This window comes from Paramisgurnus dabryanus, chromosome 11 (genome assembly GCF_030506205.2).
Source record: "Paramisgurnus dabryanus chromosome 11, PD_genome_1.1, whole genome shotgun sequence".
Classification (NCBI taxonomy): Eukaryota; Metazoa; Chordata; class Actinopteri; order Cypriniformes; family Cobitidae; genus Paramisgurnus; species Paramisgurnus dabryanus.
The window spans coordinates 20,459,282-20,486,628 of NC_133347.1; the positions used below are offsets into that span (position 1 = coordinate 20,459,282).

Below are 27,347 nucleotides of genomic sequence, written 5' to 3' on the forward strand. Positions count from 1 at the left end.
GTCGTTTAGACAGGAAAAGGCATTTAATTTAAGAATTTTTAGATATTTTTACTGAAAACAAGACAAAAAATACTAAGAATTTTTTTTCTTGAAAATCAATTTTTGCAGTGTATATAATATAATTTTTAAGTCTAGCTGTCAGAGCAGCAACGGAATGAAATAATGATTTTCAGAAATACTGACGATCTTGCAGACAGAAAGGTTAAAGCATGGCTGGAGTTGTATCTGTCCTTTGAGTTCTGTGTATAGCAGAAGTTGCCCTCTCCTCTTTGCAGATGGTTATGGAGGACGAGGACGGAGGTCTCCAGATTACTACGAGTCAGAGCGAGAGGACCTGCCGCGATTATTTGTGGCGATGTTTGACTATGACCCCCTGTCAATGTCTCCCAACCCTGATGCTGCTTCGGAGGAGCTTCCCTTTAAAGAGGGCCAGGTCATAAAGGTTAGATCTCAACAGACAATTACTTTTTAGTGTGATACTGAATACAGGTAGATTGTATATATTTGCAACCCAGCTAATCCAAGCGGTTTTCTACATAAAATCATCCTACATAATGTTGTAAGTTATGAACAATGTCAAAGATTAAAATTATAATGTTTGATTGAAATCAAACTTATTTTAATTCGATTATGAGACTTTAGCCTGGATTGCACAGACAGGGTCAGTGTTTCATTTACTCGACCCTACTGTGTTATGCAGGTGTTCGGAGAGAAGGACACAGATGGATTTTATCGGGCAGAGATCTGTGGCCGAAGGGGGCTCATTCCCTGTAACATGGTCTCAGAGATCCAGACTGACGATGATGAAATGATCGACCAGCTTCTCAAACAGGGTTTTCTTCCTCTCAACACCCCTATTGAGAAATTAGGTATAAACTGATTTGTTTTTGAATGGTTTCTTGTGCTGTCTCCTTTCCACTGTATTTCATTTTCTCTCTTTTTGTTATCTTTCATCGGTTCTGATTAGCTTTAGATAAATTCATTTCTATTTGATTGTATTTCTTACCTTTGTAATATAGCCTGTTTAAAGTCTCTGCATTTCTTGCCTTTATTCTTTCCTCTTGCTCTTTCTCTCCACATCCTCTTTTGAAGTAAATTCTAATAGGTTCAAAGATGGCCGTTTAATTAACCGCAGGTCACGGAAATCCAAGAGAGGTTTGTGACCCTTCAGAGTTTCTTCATCACTTGTCTTATTCAGTCCATTTCTATTTCAGATCTGGCTTTTTATAGCTCACCTCTGAACTTTTCTTTGGTATTTAAGCACTTTTTAATTTTTGTTAAATTACAGAATTTGATAGTACTGTACATGTATTTTTTTGTTACAGTATGTGCTTCTTTTTGTTTTAATGACACATGCATTTGTGTTGGCATACATTCCTTATGTTTCTTTCTATACATTTATTTGCTTTTTGCTATGACTATGCATTGCAATGCAATTCTAAGCATTGTATTTAGTTAATCGTGATAACTGTTTACAGCTATAACTATAAAAAATTTGCAGTGTTGTTAAAAAAATTTGGCTTAGTGAGTAGCACTGTTGCCCCAAAGCAAGAAGGACCCCGACATGTTCTGCATGTTTGCATGCTCTGCCTGTGTCAGGGTGGGTTTACTTATGGTACTCTGGTTTATTCCCAAAGTCCAAAAATAAGCAGGTTAGGTAAATTGGAACTTATAAATGGCCCCTCCCCAAAGTGTGCATAGAGGTGGTTCTCAAACTTTTTCGGCTTGGGGCCCTCTTGCGTACCTCTAAACGTAAAACACTGTAAAACTTAAAAGTTGAATTAAACAAAACACATTAAATTATATAATGTAGTGCTGTTGGTTAGTCTCTAGAATTTAAGATACATTCATGTATTTTATAAAATGTCATAAAACTGAGCCCCCGGCACCATCTCACAGATTAACCAGTTCTCACAATAGATTTAGCCATAGATGCTGGAATGGTGCTAAGAATAAAAAACATATGGGAACCACCAGTGTATCACAGCATGCAATCCCATAAAATGAAAATGAAATGAGTTTTGTAAAGGTTCTGTTTTAGAATTTTCCTTATCTGCTTTTCACCAAAAATGATCCAAGATTTATCATACTTTTTTCTTTATTGTGTAACTTTTCAGAGAGGAACAAGAGGAGTGGAAGACAGCACCAGGTGTCGACGCGGAGGATGGTGGCCCTGTATGACTATGACCCCAGAGAGAGCTCTCCAAACGTAGATGTGGAGGTACTGATGGAGTCTATCTTATATTAGTACTGATGGAGTCTATCTTATATACAAGCTTTTAATGTATACTAGCTTGCCTGAATGCCTGACAACAATACTAATCGCCCTTCAAATCAGTCTAGTTATGAGTCTGGTTCTTATGTGGTTTGCATGGTGAATAATTAAGAATAGCTTACTTTCAATTTTATGTACATTATGAGTATTTAGCTTTAAAGGTGGTAGTATCCAAATGTGTTTATCCATTACTATCCAATACATTCAATTAACACATTCCCTGCCAGCCTTTTTTTAAGTTGCCCGCCAGCATTTTTGTGATTTTCATAAAAGTTTCACAAAATGCCTTCCAGGAAAATTACTTTCTTCTATTAATATATAAACATACAATATATTTAAAATGAAAGAACAGACCCTAACAAATAAACAAACAAACTATTTTCATTTGTTCTCTTTTTATAACCTCTCAAATATGGATAGGTTTCTTTAAAAATACAACATTTTGAGCAAAAACCTCAAATAATTGAATTTTTGTGAACGACTTTTGCTAGAGATTAGATTCAGAACAGTTATCAAAACCTACACAGATTTTACAATGTTGTAGACTTAGCTGATGCTTCAGTTTTTTATTAAAAAAAAAAACTTGTCAGGGAAGCATCATTGGCAGGCAAACTTTTTCTTTTAATTGACGAGTTAACTCGTCAATGGCGGGGAAAGAGTTAAATCAATAACCCAAGACAAATGGAGTGAACTATTTGTTATAAGGCCAGGTCTGGGAGGCCTAGATGATCAGCGAAAAATCTGATAATTATGTACACTTATCCACAAAATCTTCTGCAAATTTCTGAAAACTGGTGAGAAAGCAAAAGGCCTGTAAGTGCATTGTATAACTTTAAAAAGCTTGAAGAGTCGAACAAAGAGGTACAAATTTTGCCTTACAATATTAGAAATGTGCATTAACTGACCAAAGTTTCTGTTTTTGCTTTAGTCATTATACAGCCTTTACAGTACATTACAGCATGCCCAACTGTTGTAGTCATTTTAATAGTGTAGTTTGTTGGAATAAACTTGGGCTATTTTGCAGTAATGTGTGTTTTATAGAAGTCTACAAAAATATTACTGCCTTTTGCATGCTATATTAAACAGAAGATGCCAAACAGCTGCATTTGGCATTCATAAACCATACTTGTCTTGTTGCTTTGCATTGGTTCACACGTTTTGTAATAGAAAAAGTAAGCTAAAATAATATTAAAACCACCAAATTACTAGGTGAAATGCCATGTTAGCAGTAACGTCCGACAAACAGGATTTTAGATAATATCATAGTTAACATTTCAAGTCTTTTCAACGCGATTGTCACTTACTGTCACCTTTGCATTGCCGCTAACACACAGGCCCGCTATGAGGGCAGCTTACAAAGTGAGGAGGTGAGTGTGTATCAAGGGAAAGTGAGTCTAAACTCACTGGGTTTGTGCCAAATGACGCTCTATTTCCTACCGAGGGAGCTCACTGCACTATATCAGCACCTGTATACCGTCTGTGCGTTTCTCAAAAAATTTCTTAATGCATGTGATTTACTTATGCATTTTATAGTAAATGTGTTTTGTTTAAACTTTTACAGCCTTCATAATTTGCCAAATGGTTACATACAGTAATGATTCTCTTGGAAACAGCGATACAGGACGCTTTATATTTCCTGATGCTAGCATTATTGTCTTTCTAAAGTGAATAAAATCTGCATTTAAATAGATTAAAATGTGCATGCGTGTTTCTGATATTATGAATCATTATAATGCATTTATGAAGGCTTTATGACATGCGGTTTTGTTAAGTGCTGTAAGTTGGTGAGTTCCTGTTGAAGGAATAGGGAATGGTTATTTGTGAAACTCTGAAGATCTTTGTGTGTCTGCTTTTGCTGTTGTTGGACTGCGGGGACAGTAAAAAATCACACATTCACTGTGGTTTGTGACCACAGCTCAGTCTTGCCCAGTGTTGGTTGATCTGTGTTTGTATTTGACATGTTTGGTGTGTGTTGTTTGGACCTGAACAAAAAAAAGTGGTTTAAAATATCACATGCCTTTTTATTGTAATAGGAAAGGTACGGTGTATTTTATTCAAATTATTTGTTCATGTTATAGAAATCTTTTGTAGGGTTGTCATTTTGTCAAGGAAAGAAGTCTTTAATAGTAAATATGTGACCCTGTCTGTTAAATCCAGGCTAAAGTCTTGTAATTTTACATTGATTTTAATCTTTGACACTACCTTACTCAGTCAATATTAAATATATCAAGATTATGTTTTTACTGTATGTTCTTAACATAATGTAGGATGGTTTATGTAGAAAAAAACAGTTAAAGACTTTAGCTGGGTTTGCACAGACAGGGACACAAATTTATATAGACACAAATATGGGTGCACAAACAGGCAGATGGACTGGCTGATCTTTGAGAATAATAAGTAATAGTCAAACAAAAGTTTGACTTTTCTGTTCTTTAGGCTGAGCTGACGTTCTGCGCTGGTGATGTCATCACAGTGTTTGGGGAAATTGATGAAGATGGCTTTTATTATGTAAGTACTTTACACAATTTTATTTCTCAGATGTGTTTCTTTAGTTTCCGTTGACTGACGTCATTTTGAAACAGCGCTCTTTGCAGATGTAAACCTTAAAGGGACACTCCATTTTTCTGAAAATAGGCTCATTTTCCGGCTTCCGTAGAGTTAAACATTTGATTTTACCATTTTGGAATCCATTCATCCGATCTCTGGGTCTGGCACTTCCACTTTTAGCATAGCTTAGCATAATCCATTGAATCTGATTAGACCATTAGCATTGCGCTCAATAATACCTAAAGTGTTTTGATATTTTTCTATTAAAATCTTGACTATTCTGTAGTTACATCATGTACTAAGATCAACAAAAAAATTAAAAGTTGAGAAATCAAAACGCGATGTAACTACAGAACAGTCATGTTTTAAATGGGAAAAATATCGAAACTCTTTGGATATTTTTGAGCGCAATGCTAATGGTCTAATCAGATTTAATGGATTATGCTAAGCTATGCTAAAAGTGGTACCGCCAGACCCAGAGATCGGATCAGTGGATTCCAAAACGGTAAAAATTAAATGTTTAACTCTAGGAGCTGAAAAATCAGCCTATTTTCAAAAAAAGTTGAGTGTCTCTTTAAAGGTGCATGATTGACAGCTTCTGTGAGTGGATTCTCTGAGCTTCGAGGGAAGATTGAAGATTTAACTAACTATTCATTTTTGATTTCTGTGTTATTTCACACCGACAAAATTAGTTGTATTTACCTTACCTTAATTTAGCAAGCCAGTCAAATGAGACATTCAAGGGGCGTGGTTGAATTGAGCGTGCAAGCGTTTGGGCAGAGTTTTGATACCACGGCTCCGCCTCCGGGCTCACGGATGATTCCTTTTGTGCACGCCCTGGCTCCAAACTGATGTTTTTGCGTAACATGTCAGCGCCCTTCATCGTAGATTTTTCATTCAGTTCATTACAATGGAAGGAAGCAATGTCGTCTATTATGTTTTACAGTCTATGGTAAGTGCATGATCTCTTCTGTTTTGCATTTAGGGAGAGCTTAATGGACACAGGGGTCTGGTCCCCTCCAACTTTCTCGAAGAAGTGCCTGATGACGTAGAGGTTTACCTCACCAACACCCCAAGCCGTCACCCCCAGGACCACCACCCCTCCAGGACGAAAAGCAAAAGGGTACATCCCGTTTCACACTAGCCCTGTCATCCATCCGCTCTTTTTGTAATCTCCTTCCTGCTCCGCTGTTTTTTTCCTCTTCTCCGTCTGTGTTTGTGTTGTGTGACCGCCGGTTGCTTTTTTGATGGATCGTTCAAGGAATGCAGAAAACAAAAAGGAAACGGAGACAGTTACTAAACGCAGAGCTGGCCATAGAGACATACTATAAAACATCATAATACAAGACTGATGAGCATTTATTTTGATGTCAAATGCTCTGCGAAGCCATTCGGGGAAATATGAACTGTTATTGAAATATTCATAAAACATTGTTTGAAAAAATACACGCAGAGAGACGTGTCAGATTATTCGTTGTTTATTGTATACATGATGAAAAAAGAAGCACTAAACAGACTTTATTATTTTTTACCTATTTCACAAGTGAAGCATTGTAATAGATGCTTTATGAATGTACCTGTGTTGAAACGTGAAATTAATTTATAATAGAGAAGATAGTTTTGATGTACAGAGAATTGAAACCATGTAGAACTGTAGAACTGCATGCTTCTGTTTCAGAATGCTTTAAAAAGACAGTGAAACTTTTTTAAGATCCTTTAAAAGATTCAGATCAGTTAAAAAAAAAAACACAGAACGTGACTTAAAACCCTTTCGTAAATGTTTCCAAAAGAATTGTTTTGTATATTGCTGATATATAAGACTATCAAACATACAGAAATTCACAAAACATATGTTGCAAGTAGAAAGAGATACAGTATAAAGAATGATTTTATGTGTAGATGTAGATATTGTACAATGGTCTGTAAAAAAAGAGAAAATATAATTGCTGATGGATGTTCTGCTCCACTGTCAGGACCCATCAAGATTTTTCTGTACTGAACGTTTTGTGAATCTTTTCTCATAGTCATTGTGCAGACAATTGAGATGCTTTACATCACGCCATTGTTTTTTTTCTCACCTGCTTGGCAAAACAGAAGAAGAGTGTTCATTTCACTCCGTAACGGCTCAAAATCGATCACGTAAGTGAGCAACTGTGGATACCGCACATAATGTCATCCCTGTCTAATGCAAAGGCAAAGGGTCCTTATGTGGCTACTGGCCTAGGAAAACACACACAGATACATATATATTAGACATGTAAATCAAAGTGTGTTACTACTTTAGGTGAGAACAGAAATACAGACACACACACACTTACGTTCACGCAGATACTAATGGCATTTTCCTCAAATATGTAACCCGTGTCCTTTTTCTCAACTTAATTTTGGCTAAAATTGCAACCTATGACTTCCACCATAATCTATTTCTTCTTCTTTTTATAATAATAACAATAATATTAATAATAATAATTATTGTTATTATGATTAATTATTATTATTTGAAGTACTTCGAATAAATTATTGTTATTTATTATTATTATTATTGTTGTTGTTGTTGTTTGTTGTTGTTATTTGTATTACTTTGTATTAAATAAGCACTACTACTACTACTGCTACTACTACTTAAAGGATTAGTCCATTTTCTTAAAAAAAAATCCAGATAATTTACTCACCAACATGTCATCCAAAATGTTGATGTATTTCTCTGTTCAGTCGAGAAGAAATTATTTTTTTTGAGGAAAACATTCCAGGATTTTTCTCATTTTAATGGACTTTAATGAACCCCAACACGTAACAGTTTTAATGCAGTTGAAAATTGCAACAGAGTTTCAAAGGACTCTAAACAATCCCAAACGAGGCATAAGGGTCTTATGTAGCGAAACAATTGTCATTTTTGACAAGAATAATAAAAAATATGCACTTTTAAACCACAACTTGTCATTTTCCTCTGGTTGTGTGATGCGCCAGCGCGACCTCGCGTAATATGTCATCACGTCAAGAGGTCACAGATGTATGAGAAACTACACCCCAGTGTTTACAAGTATGGAGAAAGAGGACCGTTCAGACATTGTTGTATGTCGAATGATACTAATTAACGTCTCTGTGTCAGTTTATTGTTTAAAATGGTCCATATATGTAACACGTGACCTTTCTACGGCATTACGCAATTACGTGAGGTCGCGCTGGCTCATCACATAGCTGGAGGAAAAAGAGAAGTTGTGGTTTAAAAGTGCATATTTTGTATTTTTCTTGTCAAAAATGACAATCGTTTCGCTAAATAAGACCCTTATGCTTCGTTTGGGATTGTTTAGAGTCCTTTAAAAAATAAGTTGAATCTGCAATTTTAAACTGCATTAAAACTGTTACGTGTTGGGGTCTATTAAAGTCCATTAAAATTAGAAAAATCCTGGAATGTTTTCCTCAAAAAACATAATTTCTTCTCGACTGAACAAAGAAAGACATCAACATTTTGGATGACACGGTGGTGAGTAAATTATCTAGATTTTTTTTTTAGAAAATTACTAATCCTTTAAAGGGGACATACCATGGAAAAAAGACTTTTTCCATGTTTAAGTAATTGGGTCCCCAGTGCATTTATCAACCTAGAAAATGTGAATACGATCAACCCAGCAACTTACTTTTGGTAACCAGTTCTCTGCAAGCATGAAAAAAATAGGTCATTAAAATTTGGCTCCCCTGGTGATGTCAGAAGGGGATAATACCATTTTAAAGGACACACCCAAAACGGCACATTTTTGCTCACACCTACAAAGTGACAATTATAACGTTATAATAAATTATCTGTATGATATTTTGAGCTAAAATTTAACACATGCACTCTGGGGACACAAAATACTTATTTGACATCTTAAAAAAGTATTGTGAAATGTCCCCTTTAATAATAATAATAATAATAATTTTTATAATAATACTTATTAATATTAGTATTAATGTTTAGCAGTTGTTGTAGTAGTAGTCGTAGTAGTAATTCTTATTTATTGCTAGAAAATTACAAAAATCACAGAAATCTGGGTTTTTAACTAATCATCATATCTTGGCTCAGGAACAGTTGCCAGAATTGCTGACCCCATACAAATAAATTAAAAACAAAACAGCTCATATTCTGACTTTCTTAAGGTAAACACTTATAATCTGTACTCTTATAATGGAAATTGCCATACACAAATACAAACATCTACACAGACATATTTAAAAAAAAAAAACTTCACTCAGCATCTCTACGCATAAGATTACAACACACAAAAACAATGCTGCTATTAAAGGGCTGTGATTGGTCCACCAACAGCAGGCACCCCAACCAATGCATTAGACAGGTACAGCCGGTATCTTCAGTTGTTTCTCTGGGTGTTGTCCATTACAGTGTTCGTATTTCACTGACTCCTACTGTAAGTCATAAGAAACTGCAAGGCCATTGCAGCAAGGCTGCAAGGTAGGACCCCTGACCCCTACCTCTCACCCTCCACCCCTTCTCTTTTCTATTGTGTGAGTTTACTGTAGTGGATTCCTAGTGCTGGGACAACCCCTCTCCTCTCCTTAAGTACAGTGGATGTGCACCCTGTCATATTAATTTCCAGTTAAATTATATTACATTAAGAGTGAATTAGTGTTGTCAGGTCATGAATTCGTCTGTGTGTATGGGGTGTACATTCCATTAATTCTGATCAGGAATAGCAAACACATATAACTATTACTCTTAACCACTTTATGGACTAGTTTTCTTGGTTTATCTAAGCTTCGATAATCTTAAAATGATTTAATTTATTTTATTAAGATAATACGTTTTTGCAGTCCCTTTTGTGGAGCTTTTTTAAAGCAGGATCCAACCCCCTTGGTGAAGTGACCATGCTGAAAAGTGATAGGACTGATAAATTAAATACCTATATTCTTACTTTAACACCATTGCTATCTACGCTATCTACGCATTTAGATTTATTATAAAAACGATTATACAATTATAAGGACAAAAGAAGTGTAAAGGTTGTATTATTGCTGTTGATGCAGTAAGAGGAGTGTTACTAGTTGTTAAATGTCACTACATTGTAAAACTTTTTTTGATCATTTCTGTTACTTTGTAAAAGAAAATAAGCCATTGTCTAATGAAAGTTGACACTCATTACTAAAATGTATCAAGAAATTACCAAGTTCCATCATTTACATCAGTTTCCGGGATAAAAATAACCCTCTCAACTCATATATTACTCATAGATTAGCCCCTCTAAATGGGTGTATTCACAAAGGTGCTGTTGATTTCAAATTGACTGTATGGTGGCCCTGCTGGGACAAAGAGGACTATGAGAGGAGATGGAGTGTCTGATGTACAGTAATGACTTTTAGATGCTTTAAAAGGCAAAGAAACAGATTCTTTTCTTTTTAAACATCTAGCCCTGAACTGTCCCTTGCGGGTCTTCCATTAGGTACCCGTGGAAAAAGCGGGCCCTCCCGGAAGAAGTGCCACCCCAACAGTGCGCCCACAAACCCAGGGGCCCGGCAGTCCCGTCCGGCGCCCCCGAGCCGACACTAAGAAAACAGGACTGCTCTCCAAGGGAAAGAATTTATTGAAAATGCTCGGTGCTGTTAAATAGCTTCATAGCTTTCTCCACATGGGTCGGGATGTTCGAATTACAGATAAGTGATCCGAGAAGGGAAACAGGAAAATGATGTTGATCCTGTATGCTAGTTCTATAAGACATGGATTAATGTGTATGGAAAAGTGATGGATATTAAGTTTATAAAAACGCACAGACACCCAAGGTTTTGAAAATATAATGGTCAATTTCATGTAATGTTTAATGAAAGGGAAAGAGAGAACTAAAAGTATTTATTTCAAATAAAGAGACATGCATTATTTTATTATAAATTATTACATTTATTTTTTATTAAAGTATATTTATTTCTCAAATCTAGAGCTTGTGTTCTGAGAACAAGATAAACTAGCACAATATTTTATTAATAAGCACAAACATTGACCAGACACAGCTTATATTTGTACACGAGGGAAACCGATATGCTCTGCATCTTTTCACTGTATTTTTTGTCCTCAAAAGTCATGAAATGCATAGTGGAAGCAAGTCTCCTTATATATGCCTTATACAATGCACAATGGTTTGTGTTTGTGTCCAGTCATTGAGATTGAGAATTGTCTGTTTGTGTTGTGTGTAGTCACGTCAATGCTTTACTTCTCATCAAAAAAGTGTATTTCCAAAGTGTCGTCTTGTTGTAAATCTCACCAGCGAGATGTTGTGTCAAACGTAGGAAATGAAGGACGCTCAGCTTGCTTTAAAAAATTTCCACTTAATTTGCACAATTTATTCAACCATTTCTTGTTACATAAACCAGTATGACAATTATGGGCTCAATAATGGATACGCATGTTTCTAAGTGAACACGATCGCACATGTTCTGTACTTGAATGATGAGAAATTGTGAATGTATGGCCAAGTTAAACCTTCTGCAGGCTCTAAAACATTCAGTGGTGAATCTTTTCGGTCCAGTCTGTACTGTATTTCTTCTCCACACGCATTTGTTTGTCTTTTGTCGCTTGTTCTCTATGCCCAAAATGAAAATGCAAGTAGATTGGACTGAGACTGCCAAAAAAACAGGAATGTATGATGTATGAGAAACATTCTGTAAATGTTGTACAATTTACAGCCAAATCACAGGCATTTTATTTCATCAGAACAACTGTATATTTTTTGCACAGTAGTCAAATTGAATCATACCATGTGTTATAGAGCATCGCTTCTTCATGTTTGAGTGACTGCTGCTCTTTTTGTACTTTTTGTCCATTTGTACATTCTTTTTAAATGTTTATACTTGCTTTTCAGACTGCCTTTTTTGTACATCAAACTTTATAATCGGACAGTGCAAGCTTTCCTCATGGTGTCTTCAAACCATAATGTTTTCAAGTCTGCAATTGTGTGCTAGCTTTATGAAAAAGAATTATAAGCCTATATTGGTGGTTATCAAATATTGTGTGAGTGTGCATGTGCAGTTTTATATCAAAATAAATTTGATATTTTATACACATCGTTTACGTGCTATTTTATTAACTTTGAAATAGAGGAGACTTGTTTTTGAGTGAATTTAGTGCAGGTCAATAAAATATAATGGTGTAATGCCACTAGATGGCTCCCTATAGTAAAGTTAGGTTTGCAAGCAAAACACTAAAGAGTTTAAATTTTGTTTCTCTTTTTTTTGTCTCACTCTTTTACGTACATACTTTTACATTTTTTTTCTGTATTTTTCTTATTTAAACTCAACTTTCGGCAGAATAACTAATCATTTTAAACCATTGTTTTTTAGTCAGATCCACTTATCAGTGTTTTAACTTAATGACATCATTACAAATTCCCCAAATGATCAACTATAGGAAAAACATGCTTTTGAAAGAAATAATAATACACTATGTTGACAGAATCTCGACCTCAAAAAAGGTCTTTGCAAGTGATTTACTTTGCTTGTAAAGCTAGACCAATTACACACGTGTGTGATTACTAGAATTTAAATTTTAATGCCAGGTACATTTTTTGTAATGAACAATATTATTTTAATGATAGGATGCAATATTTTCAGAAAGACTGAAGATGTCTGGGATAAATGTTTGGTAATGAAATGTTAATTTGGCTTTCTGAGCTCTCGTGCGCCCCCTGCAGGAGGAGAACTTTATGTGTCGTGTCAGTCCCGCCCACTGATGAGAGCGCGCCACGAGCTTAGCGAGCGCGTGTGTTTCATCTTCAGTAGAGCTCGAGCTCAGTGACTGATACTTACGGACTCTAACACGATGGATTACAAACTCCTAATCAATTAGTTACCAATAACACTTTTCAGCATCATATTTTGATGAACTACTTATTAACACATGACATATTAACAATTTTTGTACATTGTTATAAGCGCAATGATTGGTGCTTTTAACATTTACAACAAAATATAGACTCGCAGTTTAACGTACTTCTGTTGCTGAAATCTCTTCAAAACAATGGACTTAATATACTGGCAAGTCTTACTTATAACGACTCCCCTGAGCGTTTTCCAGGTAAGATTATTTACTTTTTTATGAGCAGAACAACAAAAGATGAAAGAAGTTGTATATGTTTGCATGTTTAAAGCTGCATTAGAAGTTGGATGCTTTATTTCTAACAGGTTCGTGGTAACACGGTATCGCCATCCAACCATCCAGGTAACAGACATTCAATTTTACAAATGTAATTGATGAATGACATTTATGGATGAATTTGTCACAGGTTAAACGAATATATAGTCCTGTTCAGCTTTACATAAAGAAATTACACTGACGAATATTTGAATTCGTTTTAATTTGTATTTCTCTTCATCTCGGATTAAGTTTGACGATAAATGTCCCATTTAAGTAAATTTAAGATGGGTATATTTATTTCAGCAACTGAAATATTAACAAATAAATATAATAAGCAGAAATTATCGATAAATTATACAAATGCTGAAAATTGGTTTTAATGTTGTCATACTAACCCTAACATAACCGAAATATATAATTAATGAACGACGTAAATTTAGTGTTAAGTTTTATTCACCATCAACAAATACAAACCAACACCCTTTCCACCAAATCTGTTATGCAAACACATTTCATGAAAATAATACACTAGACTAGACTGAAGGAGGAAACCCTTTGCATTGACATCATCTTCTGGCTAATGTAAAATATGTCATATTTTGAATGTCATGTAATGTGGACGCCTTTATACAGATAATGAATAACGGTATATAAACAAAGATTAAGTAACACCATTTTGGTGTTATAGATTGACATTAATAGTTCAAGTTTGCAAGTGCATTTATCTTATAAACTATAGCTATTCTGAAATGGTTAGAAAGTGCAAGATTGTTATAGAATAGGATATGGTTGTTATAAAAAGATGTATTAATGTCCAAGCTTAAAAACTGTTATGCATGTCTGTTATGCATGTGAGTTTGCAAAACATAATTAAAAGTTTACCAGCACAAACCAGACTCATCTGGTGATAAGCTGACAAGTACCCAGCAAAATCACTGGTGTTAATAACGTCGGTGAGACTCATAAACACCACAGTGTCCTGTTGCATAAGCATGGCCGTGAAGTTAAGACTGCGTCCTTAGAACGAATCAAACTATCTAGGAATTATTAGGGTTAATCAGTCGTACTATTTGCGATTTAAATCAGACCAATCTACCTTTTTATGTAACATACAATACACTCTCAGAAGTAATTATGTGTGACAATTACTTGTTTTGGTATTTTGCTGTTATTGTTGTTGTAAGTGTTTTATTGTGTCCCTCAAATTATTGAGGGTGTGTATGTTTGTATTCGTTTTTATGTTTTTATCTGCCTAGGGACTATAGATAAAAATTAGCTGTGGTGCTAACTTTAGCATATTTACATTGTGTACGTGTACTGATGTTCATTAATATGCACTGTCCCTATCTAAATAAATAAACTAAACAATAAACAAACAAAAAAGCTACACAAGTTGTACCTATTTGTTACTAGGCGGTACTTTTCTAAAGGGATAGTTCGGCCAAAAATGACATTAAACCCTTAATTTACTCACCCCCAAGCTGTCCGAGTTGCATATGTCCATCATTTTTCAGACAAACACATTTTCGGATATTTTAGAAAATGTTTTTGATCTTTCAGTTAATTAAATGTGAGGTTACGGGGTCCACGAGTCCAAAAAAAGTGCGTCTATCCTTCACAAAACAAATCCAAACGGCTCCAGGATGATAAACAAAGGTCTTCTGAGGGTAATCCGCGCGGTGTTGTTGTAGAAATATCCATATTTAAAACGTTATTAACGAAAATAAATACCTTCCGGTAGCGCCGCCATCTTAGACTCCCCTGTATTCAGGAGAGAGTATTAGCGTAGTGTACGCACTTTTCTCAGTGACGTATGACAAATTCGGAGGGCGGGGGCACAGAGCAGCAGCAGAGTAGCCTCCGTAGGCTGCGTAAGCTCTCATCCTGAATGCGGACGCGACTAAGATGGCGGCGCTACCGGAAGGTAGTTATTTTCGTTAATAAAGTTTTAAATATGGATATTTCTACAACAACATCGTGCGGATTACCCTCAGAAGACCTTTGTTTATCATCCTGGAGCCGTTTGGATTTAATTTGTGAAGGATAGACGCACTTTTTTTGGACTTGAAGGTCGTGGACCCCGTAACATTACATTTAATCAACTGAAAGATCTAAAACATTTTCTAAAATATCCGAAAATGTGTTTGTCTGAAAAACGATGGACATATGCAACTCGGACAGCTTGGGGGTGAGTAAATCATGGGTTTAATATCATTTTTGGCCAAACTATCCCTTTAAAAGGTCCATATATGTACCATTTAGGTATACAGATATGTACTTTTAAGGGTACCAGTGTGTACCTTAGAGCAGTGGTTCTCAAACTCTTTTGGCTTGCGGTCCCCCTTGTCTGCGTGGCCCCCAAAAGAAAATTGACGATATAAAACATTTTCAAACTTAAAATTTGAATAAAAAAAACATATTACATTTAAACAATGTAGTGCTGTTGGTTAGTAGCCTTATTTTTCTGAGGTTTAATTACACAGAAATTATGAAAAATAAATGTATTTAATAAAATTACATAAAACTGGGACCCCCTGGTGCCATCTCGCGGCCCCCAGTTTGATGCCACTGCCTTAGTGGTACCAATACGTAAATTTTAGTAGTTTTTGAAAAGGTACCGCCCAGTAACAACTTCTTTACTTTTATGTACTTCTTTTCAGAGAATCTTGAAGAAAAAATTCATGACTAACTTTTAAGACTATAAGTTTATGCAACCGGCCGACCATAGGAGTGTTCATTTAACACTGGTGATTTTGCTGCGTGGAAATTGCAACATTTTCTGTGCGTTTTGTAAATTTTGTTGTGTATGCATTGATGTATGTCTGTGGATATGTGTTTGTGTGTTGTGACCCAGGCCTGGAGGTGTTGGCGACAGCTTCACACTATTGGCCATTGGATTCAGTAGAGGGGATCCATGGTCTTTCGGATCATATTGGGAACAGAACAGGTCTTGTTAATGGGACTAACATAAGTATGTGAACATGTTGCGTCACACCTGCTGTTTTCTCCTTTCTTTCGTTCTTTCTTTCTTTCTTTCTCTCTTTCTTTCTTTCTTTTTCTCTCTGTCTTTTCTCTCTCCACAGCTGTCTGACATTCTTCAACGGTCACGTCTTAGTTTGCTGCACAGATCTGTGTTGCTTTGCAGCTGTCTTCAGTTCTTTAAATGGACTAATTTCCTCATTTGAGTCAAAATGTTGAGGAATTACTCGCAAGATTACCTCGGTCATGATGAGGATAGATTACTTTGACATTTAAGGGTGCTAAAAGTGTGTTCTCTCGCTGTGATTTACTCGTCCACTTGAAGCTTTTTCACCGTGTTTCTCCAGTTCAAGATGTAGCACTAGGTAACACCGCAGTGCTCAGTTGATCAGTTTATCTGTTCAATATACCGTAAATGGTTTTGTGCATGCTCGAGTATCATCCACAGATCATTTCAGAGTTGGATCCTCTAATGGAGAATATTTCCAGGATGAGTACAGTATGGCGATTGTTCGGGCTAATTCAGAACAAATGCGGGGCTGAAAAAAATTCTTGGGGCCTCTTAGACGTGACACATTTGCGGTCGGCTTGGTGTTTCCCCATGCGCAGAGAAATGATTTATTGCACTTGTTTAAGAGGGTGTTTGTGCGTAGAACAAAGCCATACAACAACACATCATTTATTTGTTACAAACATTTCTGCAATGAATGTTACACGCATCTTGCGTAATTTTGTCTATCACTGCCTGAAATGCCCCTTGTATCTGTCCCATGTCTCTGTGTTCATACTGTATATGTCTGTACCTGAATCACCTGTTTTGTGTTCTTTCTCTCGCTTTCTTTGTGTTTTTCACGTTCTCTCCCATCACAGCTGTCAGAATCCACAACTACACTGTCCTGACTACCCATAATTCCTCTTCTGTGTATACCAATGACTCCGCCTACACTAACATTTCCGCCACAGTAGGTGAGGCTCTCCCGTATGTACACTCACTGTATGCTATTAATGAACATTTGGTCTCAATGTGATGTAACTAAGTGATGTAACTAAGCGAAGACCTCGAAGAATAGCATTAGATCAGTCTGGTTCATCTATGCGGAGGTTCGTTTATTACTTGTAGTCTTTGTTTATCTAAAAGACGTCATTAGAAAAAGAAATAAACAAAAACCCTCTATAGTTTATATTAGGCTAATCAAAGCATGCATTGTTAAGTTATATTTAGTTTGGCACTATTCAATGAATACGAGTGATTTTATTGGACAGCTGCACTTGAGAACCATGTCAAACTTTATAATGCCCCAGTTAAGGATTAATTGATTTTTAACTTTTTGTATAGCACTCATATACTTTAAAAATGTGCCTTATTTTCAATAGTATATAGGTTTTTGAAATCATGAATTCACCTTTATTAAGATCTGTATGTAAAAATCTGTATCTAAGTCATGCCGATATCCTGAGTCTCACTACATAGATGGATGTTCAGACCTTATCTTTGTATATCTCTCAGAATTCATTCTCTTAATCCTCTAAACTTTTTCCAATTACTCCAAACATCAGTCTTTTCCCTGTTTTTTGTTGTTGTCTCTCCTTGTCACGCTTTTCCAACATCATTTCATCTCTCAATACATCCATTCATGAGGTGGGACGGCGCTACGGCTCCCACTGTGATCCACAGATTTGAACTCTAATAAATAACCGAGGATTTATTACCGTCATAGCAGAAGAACAACTTGCCATTGACAAAGACCATCTTGACTCATCAGTAGTAGATTTATACAGATGGGAGGTTTTCACTTCCCCAGTTTGTCAGTTTGTTGACTTAGGTGAATGCTGCGAAACGCACACATGTTTTAACCATATGAGTGAAAGGTTAGGATTTTTCTCTCTGAAGTCTCTGGTCAATATCACATGAACAAATTACCCTGTTGAAATACAAAATAAATAACCATCTTTCAGCTAAACTAACACTGGTTAATCACCCATACCTAAACGTTTCAGGGTTTTTAGAAGGCAATTTACATGAGGGGGATTATTCAATGTAATGCTTATTTAATGTCTTCTTGGAGATTGATTTCAAGTGTTTTAATGTTACGGGTCACTCTCATCTCATCGTGTAGATATCGTAGAAGGAATCGTGAATAGGGGAATTTATCTAAACGGTGACAAGGGGGCCACTTTTCTTCACTTTGGCAACTATAAAGACTCGTGCATCAGTGATCCTTCTCTGTGTGGACCTGAAGGTAAGTTGTTATGAACGATTCCAGTTACATCTTACTATTTAAATAAGACACGTTTAATAGTGTAGAATTTGATTCAGTGTAGAATTTGATTCACATTTATTTGTATAGTGCTTTTCAATGTTTACCCAATGTAGAATAAAAAAAATATATAAACCAGTTTATAGTCTAGAACTGGCGTAGTCTGAAGTCCTTGCAAAGCCCGGTGTCAAGAAATGCACATGTTTTTGTAATAAAAACACCACGTGGCTGTTGAATGCTTTATTTTGATTGGTTACAAAATGTCTCACGGCTATGCATTATTTTACCTGGAAAAATTGACGAAGGCTTGTTGAATTATTCGAAAATAATCCACACCTGCGGTGAAACGACACTTCGCTTTGCTTCATGGCGCATTACCACCTTGGCTGTGCATTATTTTCAAATAATTAAATTTAAGCTTTACTTCAAGGGTGGTCATAAGACTGAAATGACATCTTCATAATCATGACATGTGTCATGAACATAAAGGAGATTTTATGCACATTTATGACAACTGTCAATACGTGTCATTTTTCTTTTTTAATGCAAAGATGACATTGTTTGATATGTCTTTGTTATGACAATTTGACATAAATCAATACATCATAACTTGTCATAAATCTGTAGCAGAAAAATTATCAAACTTAAGAAACTAATGAATTTAATATAATTAACTGTTTTTTTTGTGCGATATGGACCCTACGCTGCATGGCTTAACCCATTACTGTACTGTTTGCATTTAATTTTAGGTAAATTTGTCTCCAAATGCAATGAAATATCATTTTATCAATTTTAATTATTATTATTATTATTAAATGATTGGTTTTATTTGTTAAAAACATTATGAAGTAAATAATATTAATGACGTTGTTATAAAACTATTTGACAGAGTATTTACACTTAATGACATTTAAATGACAAGTTATATTTGTACCACTAGTTGAGGTCAAGAAAAAATATGTATGACGCTTTTATAAAAACTATATGACACAGTATTAACACTTAATTACAAATTAAATTTGTGTCACTGGTTAAAAATGGTCAGTTATGTTGTTTTGGTAATGTCAAGTTGTCATGACAAGTTATGATGTTATGAGTTGTTGTGTCCATTCTGCCAACTAACAACATTTCTGCCAAGTTCCTAATAAAAATTATGTTTTTTTTGCATTTACTGAAAATTTAAATGGGGAAAACATGGTCCAAATGACAAAAAATATACAGTGTTTTTATCTTGAATACTGCAGAAAAGGCAAGTTCAAATTTATTTCTCAGTAATAAAATGCTTGTATTTTAGGACATTTTCAGAAATAAAAATTTTATGGAATAAATCTGATTGTCATTTCGTCGCTGTTGAGTGACTTTATGTCACTCATGAGGTTTGCGTTTGTTAGAATTCGACAGACACTGGACAGAAATGGTTGTAATACATGTAGAAGAAATAATGATTAAAGGCAAAACTGGATTGGTCTCTTAATTTATTTTAATGGTTTTATGACGATGCAAATATTGCTTTACAGTATTTAATTAGCAAATGCTGTATATCGGCTTACATCAATCCTTTTTTTTTGAAAGCTGATATCATCTGTTATTCATCATTGTATTGTATCAGTTTACATTCCTTTTATTACAAAACAGAGAACATTTTTATTCATCTTCAAGGGCTTAAGTAAAGCTTTGTGATATTGTTTGTGATTAAGTCGCCTGGATCTAATAATGAACCTTATTGTTTAAAGTTTGATAGCAGAATGTATTGGAAAAACACTTTTAAGTGTTTATGCATAGCTTTAGGGTTATGACTAGGTTTTAGGTTTAAATGTTAGTATTTGTTAGTGTTTATCTGCCATGGTTTCTCATGGTATTCTGCCTAGATTTTTTAAACGCTTTGGAAATGTTCATCTTTATTTCATATTCAGACATATACACACAGGGTCTTTTTTGCATTGTAAGGTTAGTCAATTATACACTGTAAAAAATTTCCGTAGAAATTACAATGGTATTGCAGCTGGGTTGCCGGTAATTTACCGTAGTTTAAATTTATGTTATTTACTGGCAAGAGTTTGTTCAAAGTTAAATAAATTTTAAATATTAACAAGTCTTTATCTTTACAGAAAAAAACTATACAATAACAGCCTCATGCAAAGCATTCTGGGAACCAGAAATCATCATCAACCTTTTTCTGTTTTTTGCTTCAGATTTTGTTTCCCAGAATGTTTTGCTTGATGCTGTTTTTTAGTTTTACTCGGTAAAGACAAAGACTTGTAAATGTTTAATGTTCATTTAACTTTGAACAAAATGTTGCCAGTAAATAACATAAATTTAAATCTACGGTAAATTACCGGCAACCCAGCTGCAATTTCTACGGATTTTTATAAAAATTAAATTGCAAGTAATTATGAAATATCTATATTATAATCTCTTTTGTTGGAAGAGAAACAGGTTTAGGTTGAGCATCAAATGAAAACCTTCACCATAATGATATTTTGTCTTACATTATTTACTTACTTATTTTATTGGCAGACACTTTTATCCAAAGTGACTTACAGTTTATTTAAGCTACATTTTGTCAGTAATTTGTTTCCTGTGATTGAATTTATGACCACTGAGTTTATTATACTTACATATACATAATACATCAGATATATTTTACATAATATTAAAGCTATATGAAATATTATTTATAACTATGTTAATTTGCAGTATGTAGCTCTAAATTATTTAGTAATATATAATGGTTTACTGACTGTTTGATCTGTACAGGCATCACTTTCTCTTTCTTCTGGAAAAACGACGATGTGGTTTCTCGCTTCGCCATTGCGTCCGGTGGTAAAGTTGTGTCGAGCGGTTTCTCCGTCTACTCCAACCCTTACAGGGGATACGTGGAGTTTTACACAAGAGGAGACTCGAAGACCTGGAAAGCCAATATTAAACTCCCAGGTAATAGTTTGAAGTGACTGCGTGTTTTTAAAGCTAGTTCAGGATGTGGAAAGCGTATCGTTTCAACGGTTTCTAGGGACGTGTTTTGCATTGTGTCCGAAGCCAAAAAAGATTTCCCATGCTCTCCAAATTTCGCACACATGGACTCGTTTTGAAATACATTCTGGTTTGGAATTACATTTGCGATCTGACCATAAATATTTTGAATATGTAATTATCTGCATAATTATATTGATTACATCCAGATGTCCGAAAGTGCTTGGGTCAATAGACTTCAGAGTAAACTTTGCCTTTGGACTTGTGATGAGTGCTTTAAGTTTGTATCTCACTTTGAAACCAAAATAAAAATGCAATTGAAAAGTAGCTGAAGTCAAATCATTCAGCTTTCCAAGAAATTAATCATTTCTCTTTCATCCAGGCTAGTTTTTTTTCTCAGCGTTTTTAAGGAGTGACAACATTCTGGAGTATATTTACATCTCCAGTGTCCTTGTTTTTGTAACCATCAGAATTTAGGTTCGCCGCAGATGGAGGTAGTTGTTGAGTTTACTAGTTATATTGAAAGATACACTCTGTGTGTGCTGTTTAACTGGCAAGGGTTCATGCCAGGTTCATAACATCAGCAGATGTAATGATTTAAGAATTTTACCACAGTGTCGCATGTCACACAGTTTAATTGGCTTGTAAGGTCTTCAGCTGGATAGTTTAGCAAAGCAACAAAACTAAGACTAAAACATGAACCAATTTCTTAAAGAAACATTCCACTTTTTTTTTGAAAATATGCTCATTTTCCAGCTCTCGTAGAGTCCTTTTTGGAATCCATTCAGCTGATCTCCGGGTCTGGTGCTACCACTTTTAGCATAGCTTAGCACAATCCATTGAATCTGATTAGACCATTAGCATTGCGCTAAAAAATAACCAAAGTATAATCAAGGAGTTTGCTGATGTAATATGGCTGCAGCAGGCGTAGTGATATTACGCACTGCCCGAAAATAGTCCCCTTGGTTATTATTACACCAGTTTGAGAGTATAGTTCCTAACCATATCTGCCTAGAAAATCGCAACTTTTAGTTTTCCGTCTGTCTAAGTACACAATGTAACTACAGAAGAGTCAAGTTTTAAATAGGAAAAATATCGAACTCTTTAGTTATTTTTTAGCTCAATGCTAATGGTCTAATCACATTCAATGGATTGTGCTAAGCTATGCTAAAAGTGGAGATCAACTGAATGGATTCCAAAACGTTTAAAATCTCTAGGGGAGCTGGAAAAAGTGGAGTGTCCCTTTAAAGTAGGATTATGGATCAAGACTTGTCGTGTGCCATTTTATTCCTGGACAGATTAAATAAGCCCTAACAAATCAATTTAAAGTTTCTTCATACCAGCTCTCACATTTATATTTGATCTATTATGTTAAAAGAACTAAAAGTACAGTACAATACAATCAGGCAATACATTTTGTGTAATCAGTAATGTGTTTACCCTGAAAATCAAACTCATGACATGGGTGTTGCTAGCGTCGTGCTCTACCTATTGGGCTACTGGAAATCTCTTGGCTGCATTTTAAACCAAATCCATTCCACATGCTGTTTACAGACTTCAGTTTTATTTCAAACTCTTGTTTTACGGACCCATGAGTAAACCTGGAAATAATATTGCTGTTATCATCCGATCCAAAGAGTCAAAGGAGGAAAATTAATCAACATTAGGTTTGTTTTAAATTTTAATTGCTTTCACTCTACGTCTTTTATTTAGGGCCCTACTGGACACACGTGCTCTTCACATGGACCCAAAATGACGGGTTGAAGGTGTACATTAATGGGACCTTCAGCACAGAAGATACCAAAGGAAATACGTCCTTTAACTACGGCGACCAGTATGCTGACCTTGTGATTGGCACAGAAAATACGGGAAAGTACGGACACTACGCCACAGGTGCTTTCGATGAATTTGTGATTTGGGAGAGGGCACTGTCCCCACAGGATATCTTACTTTACTACAAAGCAGCCATTGGTAAGTTATCATATCCACATCATACCATTTATCTGTTAGTTCATTTATCTGGCAACCTTTGCCTGCCGTATCCATGTGCTTGTCCCCAGTTGTCAACCATTGTCGGTTTCCCAAATTAGCCACAGTTGGTCTTTGGTATCAGATGGTCAATGCTTCTCAGCTTATCTTGAATATTTGTGGTCAATTTTAATCTGTTTTTAATGATTCATTTGACATGCATGGACCTAAAGACATGAATGTTCTTGGATTATATAACAAAATATCAAAGCAAGTGGCATCTGGAGAGAAATGATACTAGTGATTCTCAGAACTAAATTCACTTTGACGTTTTTTTTTTTTTTGGGAACAACTTTAACCAGTTGTTTTCAAGGTCGTTTTAGTGGATTGATGATGTCAGCCCCCAAGTTACCACATTGTTTTGGGCACAGTTGCATTTCATCCCATTTAAAACGGATACTGTACCGTATGTTCAATTGAGTTTGACAGTCATGTCCAAATACCATTCTTCTTCATTTTGTACAGTTAATCTGTTGTTTTATACTTTAAAATCGTACCTCTGGGAAAGTGGGTTATCCTTCTTTTATAAATGGCACATGTTTTTGTATTTTGTTATTTGTTGCAGTAAGGTTCCTCCAGTTTTAGGTGTGGCTTACAGTACGTGTCCAAATACTTTTTGGATCATTTGGTAAAGTGTGTTCGTTTTTGGATACTGAAATGCCACTGATGGCTAAACATTGGTTTTTGGAAAGTGCTGTTTGACTGTATGGATATGAAACATCTGTGATGCTGACAGTTTGCTGATCTGCTACATGTATTATCGCTAGAGTTATTACTCTCCCCGAGGGTTATTACAGAGAGGAAGAAACATTTCAAGACAATTTCCTTAGGAGACGCTCCTTCACATTCCACTAACGGAGCGCACTACTGAAATACCACATCACAATATCAGAGTTCGTACCGAAGTGTCTGTGTCCTTAAGCACAGTTTTGTTGACCTTGTTGGTGCACGTATCTTTTCCTTATATGATTTGGTTTAATGTTATAGTTGTTTGAAACACAGTGCTATGGTTTAAGTTGTTATGTTTGGTTACTAGTACACACAAAAGACTTGATGACGATTTTTTTAATCGTGACATTTCTTATGTAGAAGCAGACACAAGCCAGAGTCAGACTGTGAGCTTGACTCAATATATAGCACACTTGGAAAGTCATACAGACTCCATTTATGGCATTTAACACTATGAACTGTCAGCGGTGTGACAGTTTTAATGGAAAAAGATAACATCATGCAGGTATGGAGGACATAAGTGTGAGTATATAATGAAAAGATTTTCATTTTGGGGTGAGTGTAGCTTTAAGAGCAAGCGAGATGTCTTCAGTATGACATGGTAATAAGACAGATACGAATTTAAGCTCCAATGAGGCTGCTAATTGTTTGCATACGTCTCGCTAAATCTCCAGTGGGTAGTCCACAGCAGATGAGAGGATACATGTGTCTGCCATGTTGCTCATGATAGATATCCGTAACGGAGACCAGACACCACAAAAAGATTGGAGTCGTGCCTTTTATATTACTTAATGGAAGAGCTTCCAAAACTTAATATAGTTAAATGAAATTATTTTTGGTGGAATACTGAATGGATTATCGTTGGAAAGGGGTGGTTCTTTATGTAATATGAAAACTGTTGAAAAGTGACAAATAATGTAGTGCGCATGTGACCTTCTTACTTAGCTTGTTTTGGTTTGTTGCAGGTCCATACTGGTTACCCACACTGCATATTTTGGTGTTTTTACAGGAACCTTTTCTCTAAAACGTTTACAATAGTACACTTTTGTGCTTGTAATAAAAATTTTTAGCTCCATTACACGTATTACATAAGTTTGGATTCATAGCTCAGTTAAACTGGGGTAATAGTAATTATTTAGGGCTACGTTTGGCATCTCCGAGGGACTATTGGCTGCAGCAATTGTGAAATAGATTGATTGTTTGCCACATATAAGTAAAGAGCATTTTTAATGATTACAAAAAATATAACATGCTGTTGTTGAAAAAGAGAAAATCGACTGTGGTCCAGATGTAATAAACACTAATGAGGGACATAGTACAGAGTCATTAGAGAGCATCTTTGCCTGGCGCCCTATAAACCAACTTTACTGCTATGAACGTTTGCGTGCATGCAGGTAAAGATACTGCATGCGTATTTTTAACAGGTGTGAAGTTTTTGTTTAACCAAAAGTTACAGAGAGAATTTGTTCAGGGCGCATGAATGATGCTTCTGAAGTTTGATCACGAGTTTGTATTAACTGTGTGTTGACATAATACATAAATTGTATAGTTGACAGTTCAGCTGGCAGCTGATTTTCTACATGTTCATGTGAGCATAGTCGTATCATGTCTTTCATCTGCTTTCTAAGCTGTATTTTTCTCTGTATTTATGTAATGTTGGTCCATTTACATTTAGAACTAAAATCAGGGCTCATCTTTTTTTTCACTTCTTCCAAGAACAGAAAGCTGTGGAGCATTTTCGTCACCTTAATGTTTGATTCCTGTTTTTTTTCTTGTTATTTGTTCTAAACTTTGTTTGCAATAGTGGATCCGCTATTCTTCTATCCTAATTTATTTTTTAATGTACTGTAAATGTCGCAAATCTGTGCTGCCCAAGTTACTGATGTGTATATGGATGTGGCTTGTGTTATCCTTGCAGCCTTGTGCAATCTTATTCCTTGTTTACAATGTCAGTGAAATGTGACCCAATTCCGATTTTTTGCTTATATGTGACACAGATTGGATGTGTTTAATTATGGCAATGTAAACAGGAAATAAACGCATACGTTCGGATATTTCGAGATTCAGGCCTCATTCATATGTGGAAATAAATCGGATATAAATCAGATATGTGTCTATGCAACTGTCGTGTAAACAGGCAGATGGCATTTTCTGAGGCATTGCGTTCTGTACATCATTAAAACTATTACTATTTAGTACTTTCCCGCGGTTGGATGACGTCATATTATCGTGCCTCGTTTCGGTGCCTCTTAAATGCATGAACGGTTGACTGAAATATTTTGCTCTCTGTGGGGCAAAAAGGATCCAAATGAAGAGAAAATGACGTGTGTATTTCATTGCTCTATTCGCCAAGTGTATTTTAATTGGCCACACTATGAGACAATTGTGCAACTTTCTGTAGAGTTTACACATCAAGAGTTCTGATATTCGCAGGGAATAGGGCATTAAAGGGATGATCATTTTCTGTTGGATTTCGCCCTTTATCTTTTTGTGAGCAACAGCCGTGTAGGCTTTAACTAATCATTGAACAGATTATTAACAACCAATCATAGAACAGATTATAAACAACCAATCGTAGAACATGTGGAGTGTTTAAAAGATTCAGAGGAAAATGGTTTGGACTGTCATTTAATTCACACATTAAAAATATCTCATACAGAAACATAATTAAGAAATCAAGAATGCAGGGCTTTAAAGGGGATGGCACTTTAGGCAAATCATCAAACAAATTATGACAAACACAGAAGAATTTTCATTGTCTTTTAGGGCATGTGTACATGAACGCTCGAGGGTGAAAACGTAAAAATATTTTTTCGGATGTGCCTTTCGTTTACACGGCGAGAGCATTTTTGGGGCTTAAAAATGCAACAAAGTGAAACGACCCTCCAGAGTGGAAATCTTAAAAACGATCTACCGTCGCGTTCTCGTCTAAAGGCTAAAAACGCAAAAGTCTGCTCACGGTGGCTCTCGTCGCGTATGCGTACTACATCCAATATCACACACTTTTGTGTCACCATATGCACGCAGATTTCCCCCTCAAAACGCTTGTGCAAACGCAGAATACTAAGTGATAACACAACGCCACTTTTGCGTTTTCTTTTCGGATCGTTTCCGTGTAAACATAGCCTTATTTGTCCATTTTAGCTAGTGTGTGGCGCAGGAACCCTATTACGCATGCGCAATGTTTCAGATGTATGGCAAGTGTAAACGCATGAATCAGATATGGGTTACTATTGAAAAAAAAATGTGAAAACGCACAGTAAAAAAATCAGATATAGGCAACAAATCAGAATTGGCCATCAAAATTTGCAGTGTAAACGAGGTCTTAGAGACATGTACAAAACTCTGTTCACAGTGTTTACTAACAACACAAGCAGCGGACTCTGACCTAATATTAGTTTGCGTCATTTCTTCCACTCATGTTTAAACGACAGCAGAGGGACTC

At 35.6% G+C, this 27,347-nt stretch overlaps 2 protein-coding genes across 21 annotated transcripts in view; both read left to right on the forward strand.

The window, feature by feature from the left end:
• Positions 1 to 7,433, forward strand: part of rimbp2b (RIMS binding protein 2b) — a 152,726-nt gene extending 145,293 nt beyond the window's left edge. For 9 of the 19 annotated variants that reach the window (XM_073816239.1, XM_065247336.2, XM_065247337.2 and 6 more), the window contains 7 exons: positions 276 to 442; positions 701 to 869; positions 1,093 to 1,155; positions 2,118 to 2,221; positions 3,610 to 3,642; positions 4,712 to 4,783; positions 5,808 to 7,433. In XM_073816239.1, the coding sequence (XP_073672340.1) occupies positions 276 to 442; positions 701 to 869; positions 1,093 to 1,155; positions 2,118 to 2,221; positions 3,610 to 3,642; positions 4,712 to 4,783; positions 5,808 to 5,966 (767 nt within the window). In that variant the 3' untranslated portion in view covers positions 5,967 to 7,433. The remainder of the gene's footprint in view (positions 1 to 275; positions 443 to 700; positions 870 to 1,092; positions 1,156 to 2,117; positions 2,222 to 3,609; positions 3,643 to 4,711; positions 4,784 to 5,807) is intronic. The other 10 variants (XM_065247346.2, XM_065247332.2, XM_065247338.2 and 7 more) reach the window with 3 other exon arrangements.
• A 5,128-nt stretch (positions 7,434 to 12,561) lies between these two features.
• The window catches only part of adgrd1 (adhesion G protein-coupled receptor D1), a 71,592-nt gene continuing 56,806 nt past the window's right edge, over positions 12,562 to 27,347 (forward strand). The window contains exons 1-7 of one of the 2 annotated variants that reach the window (XM_065247348.2): positions 12,562 to 12,878; positions 12,986 to 13,022; positions 15,793 to 15,909; positions 16,788 to 16,883; positions 18,035 to 18,157; positions 20,933 to 21,109; positions 22,859 to 23,116. In XM_065247348.2, the coding sequence (XP_065103420.1) occupies positions 12,822 to 12,878; positions 12,986 to 13,022; positions 15,793 to 15,909; positions 16,788 to 16,883; positions 18,035 to 18,157; positions 20,933 to 21,109; positions 22,859 to 23,116 (865 nt within the window). In that variant the 5' untranslated portion in view covers positions 12,562 to 12,821. The remainder of the gene's footprint in view (positions 12,879 to 12,985; positions 13,023 to 15,792; positions 15,910 to 16,787; positions 16,884 to 18,034; positions 18,158 to 20,932; positions 21,110 to 22,858; positions 23,117 to 27,347) is intronic. The other variant, XM_065247350.2, reaches the window with a different exon arrangement.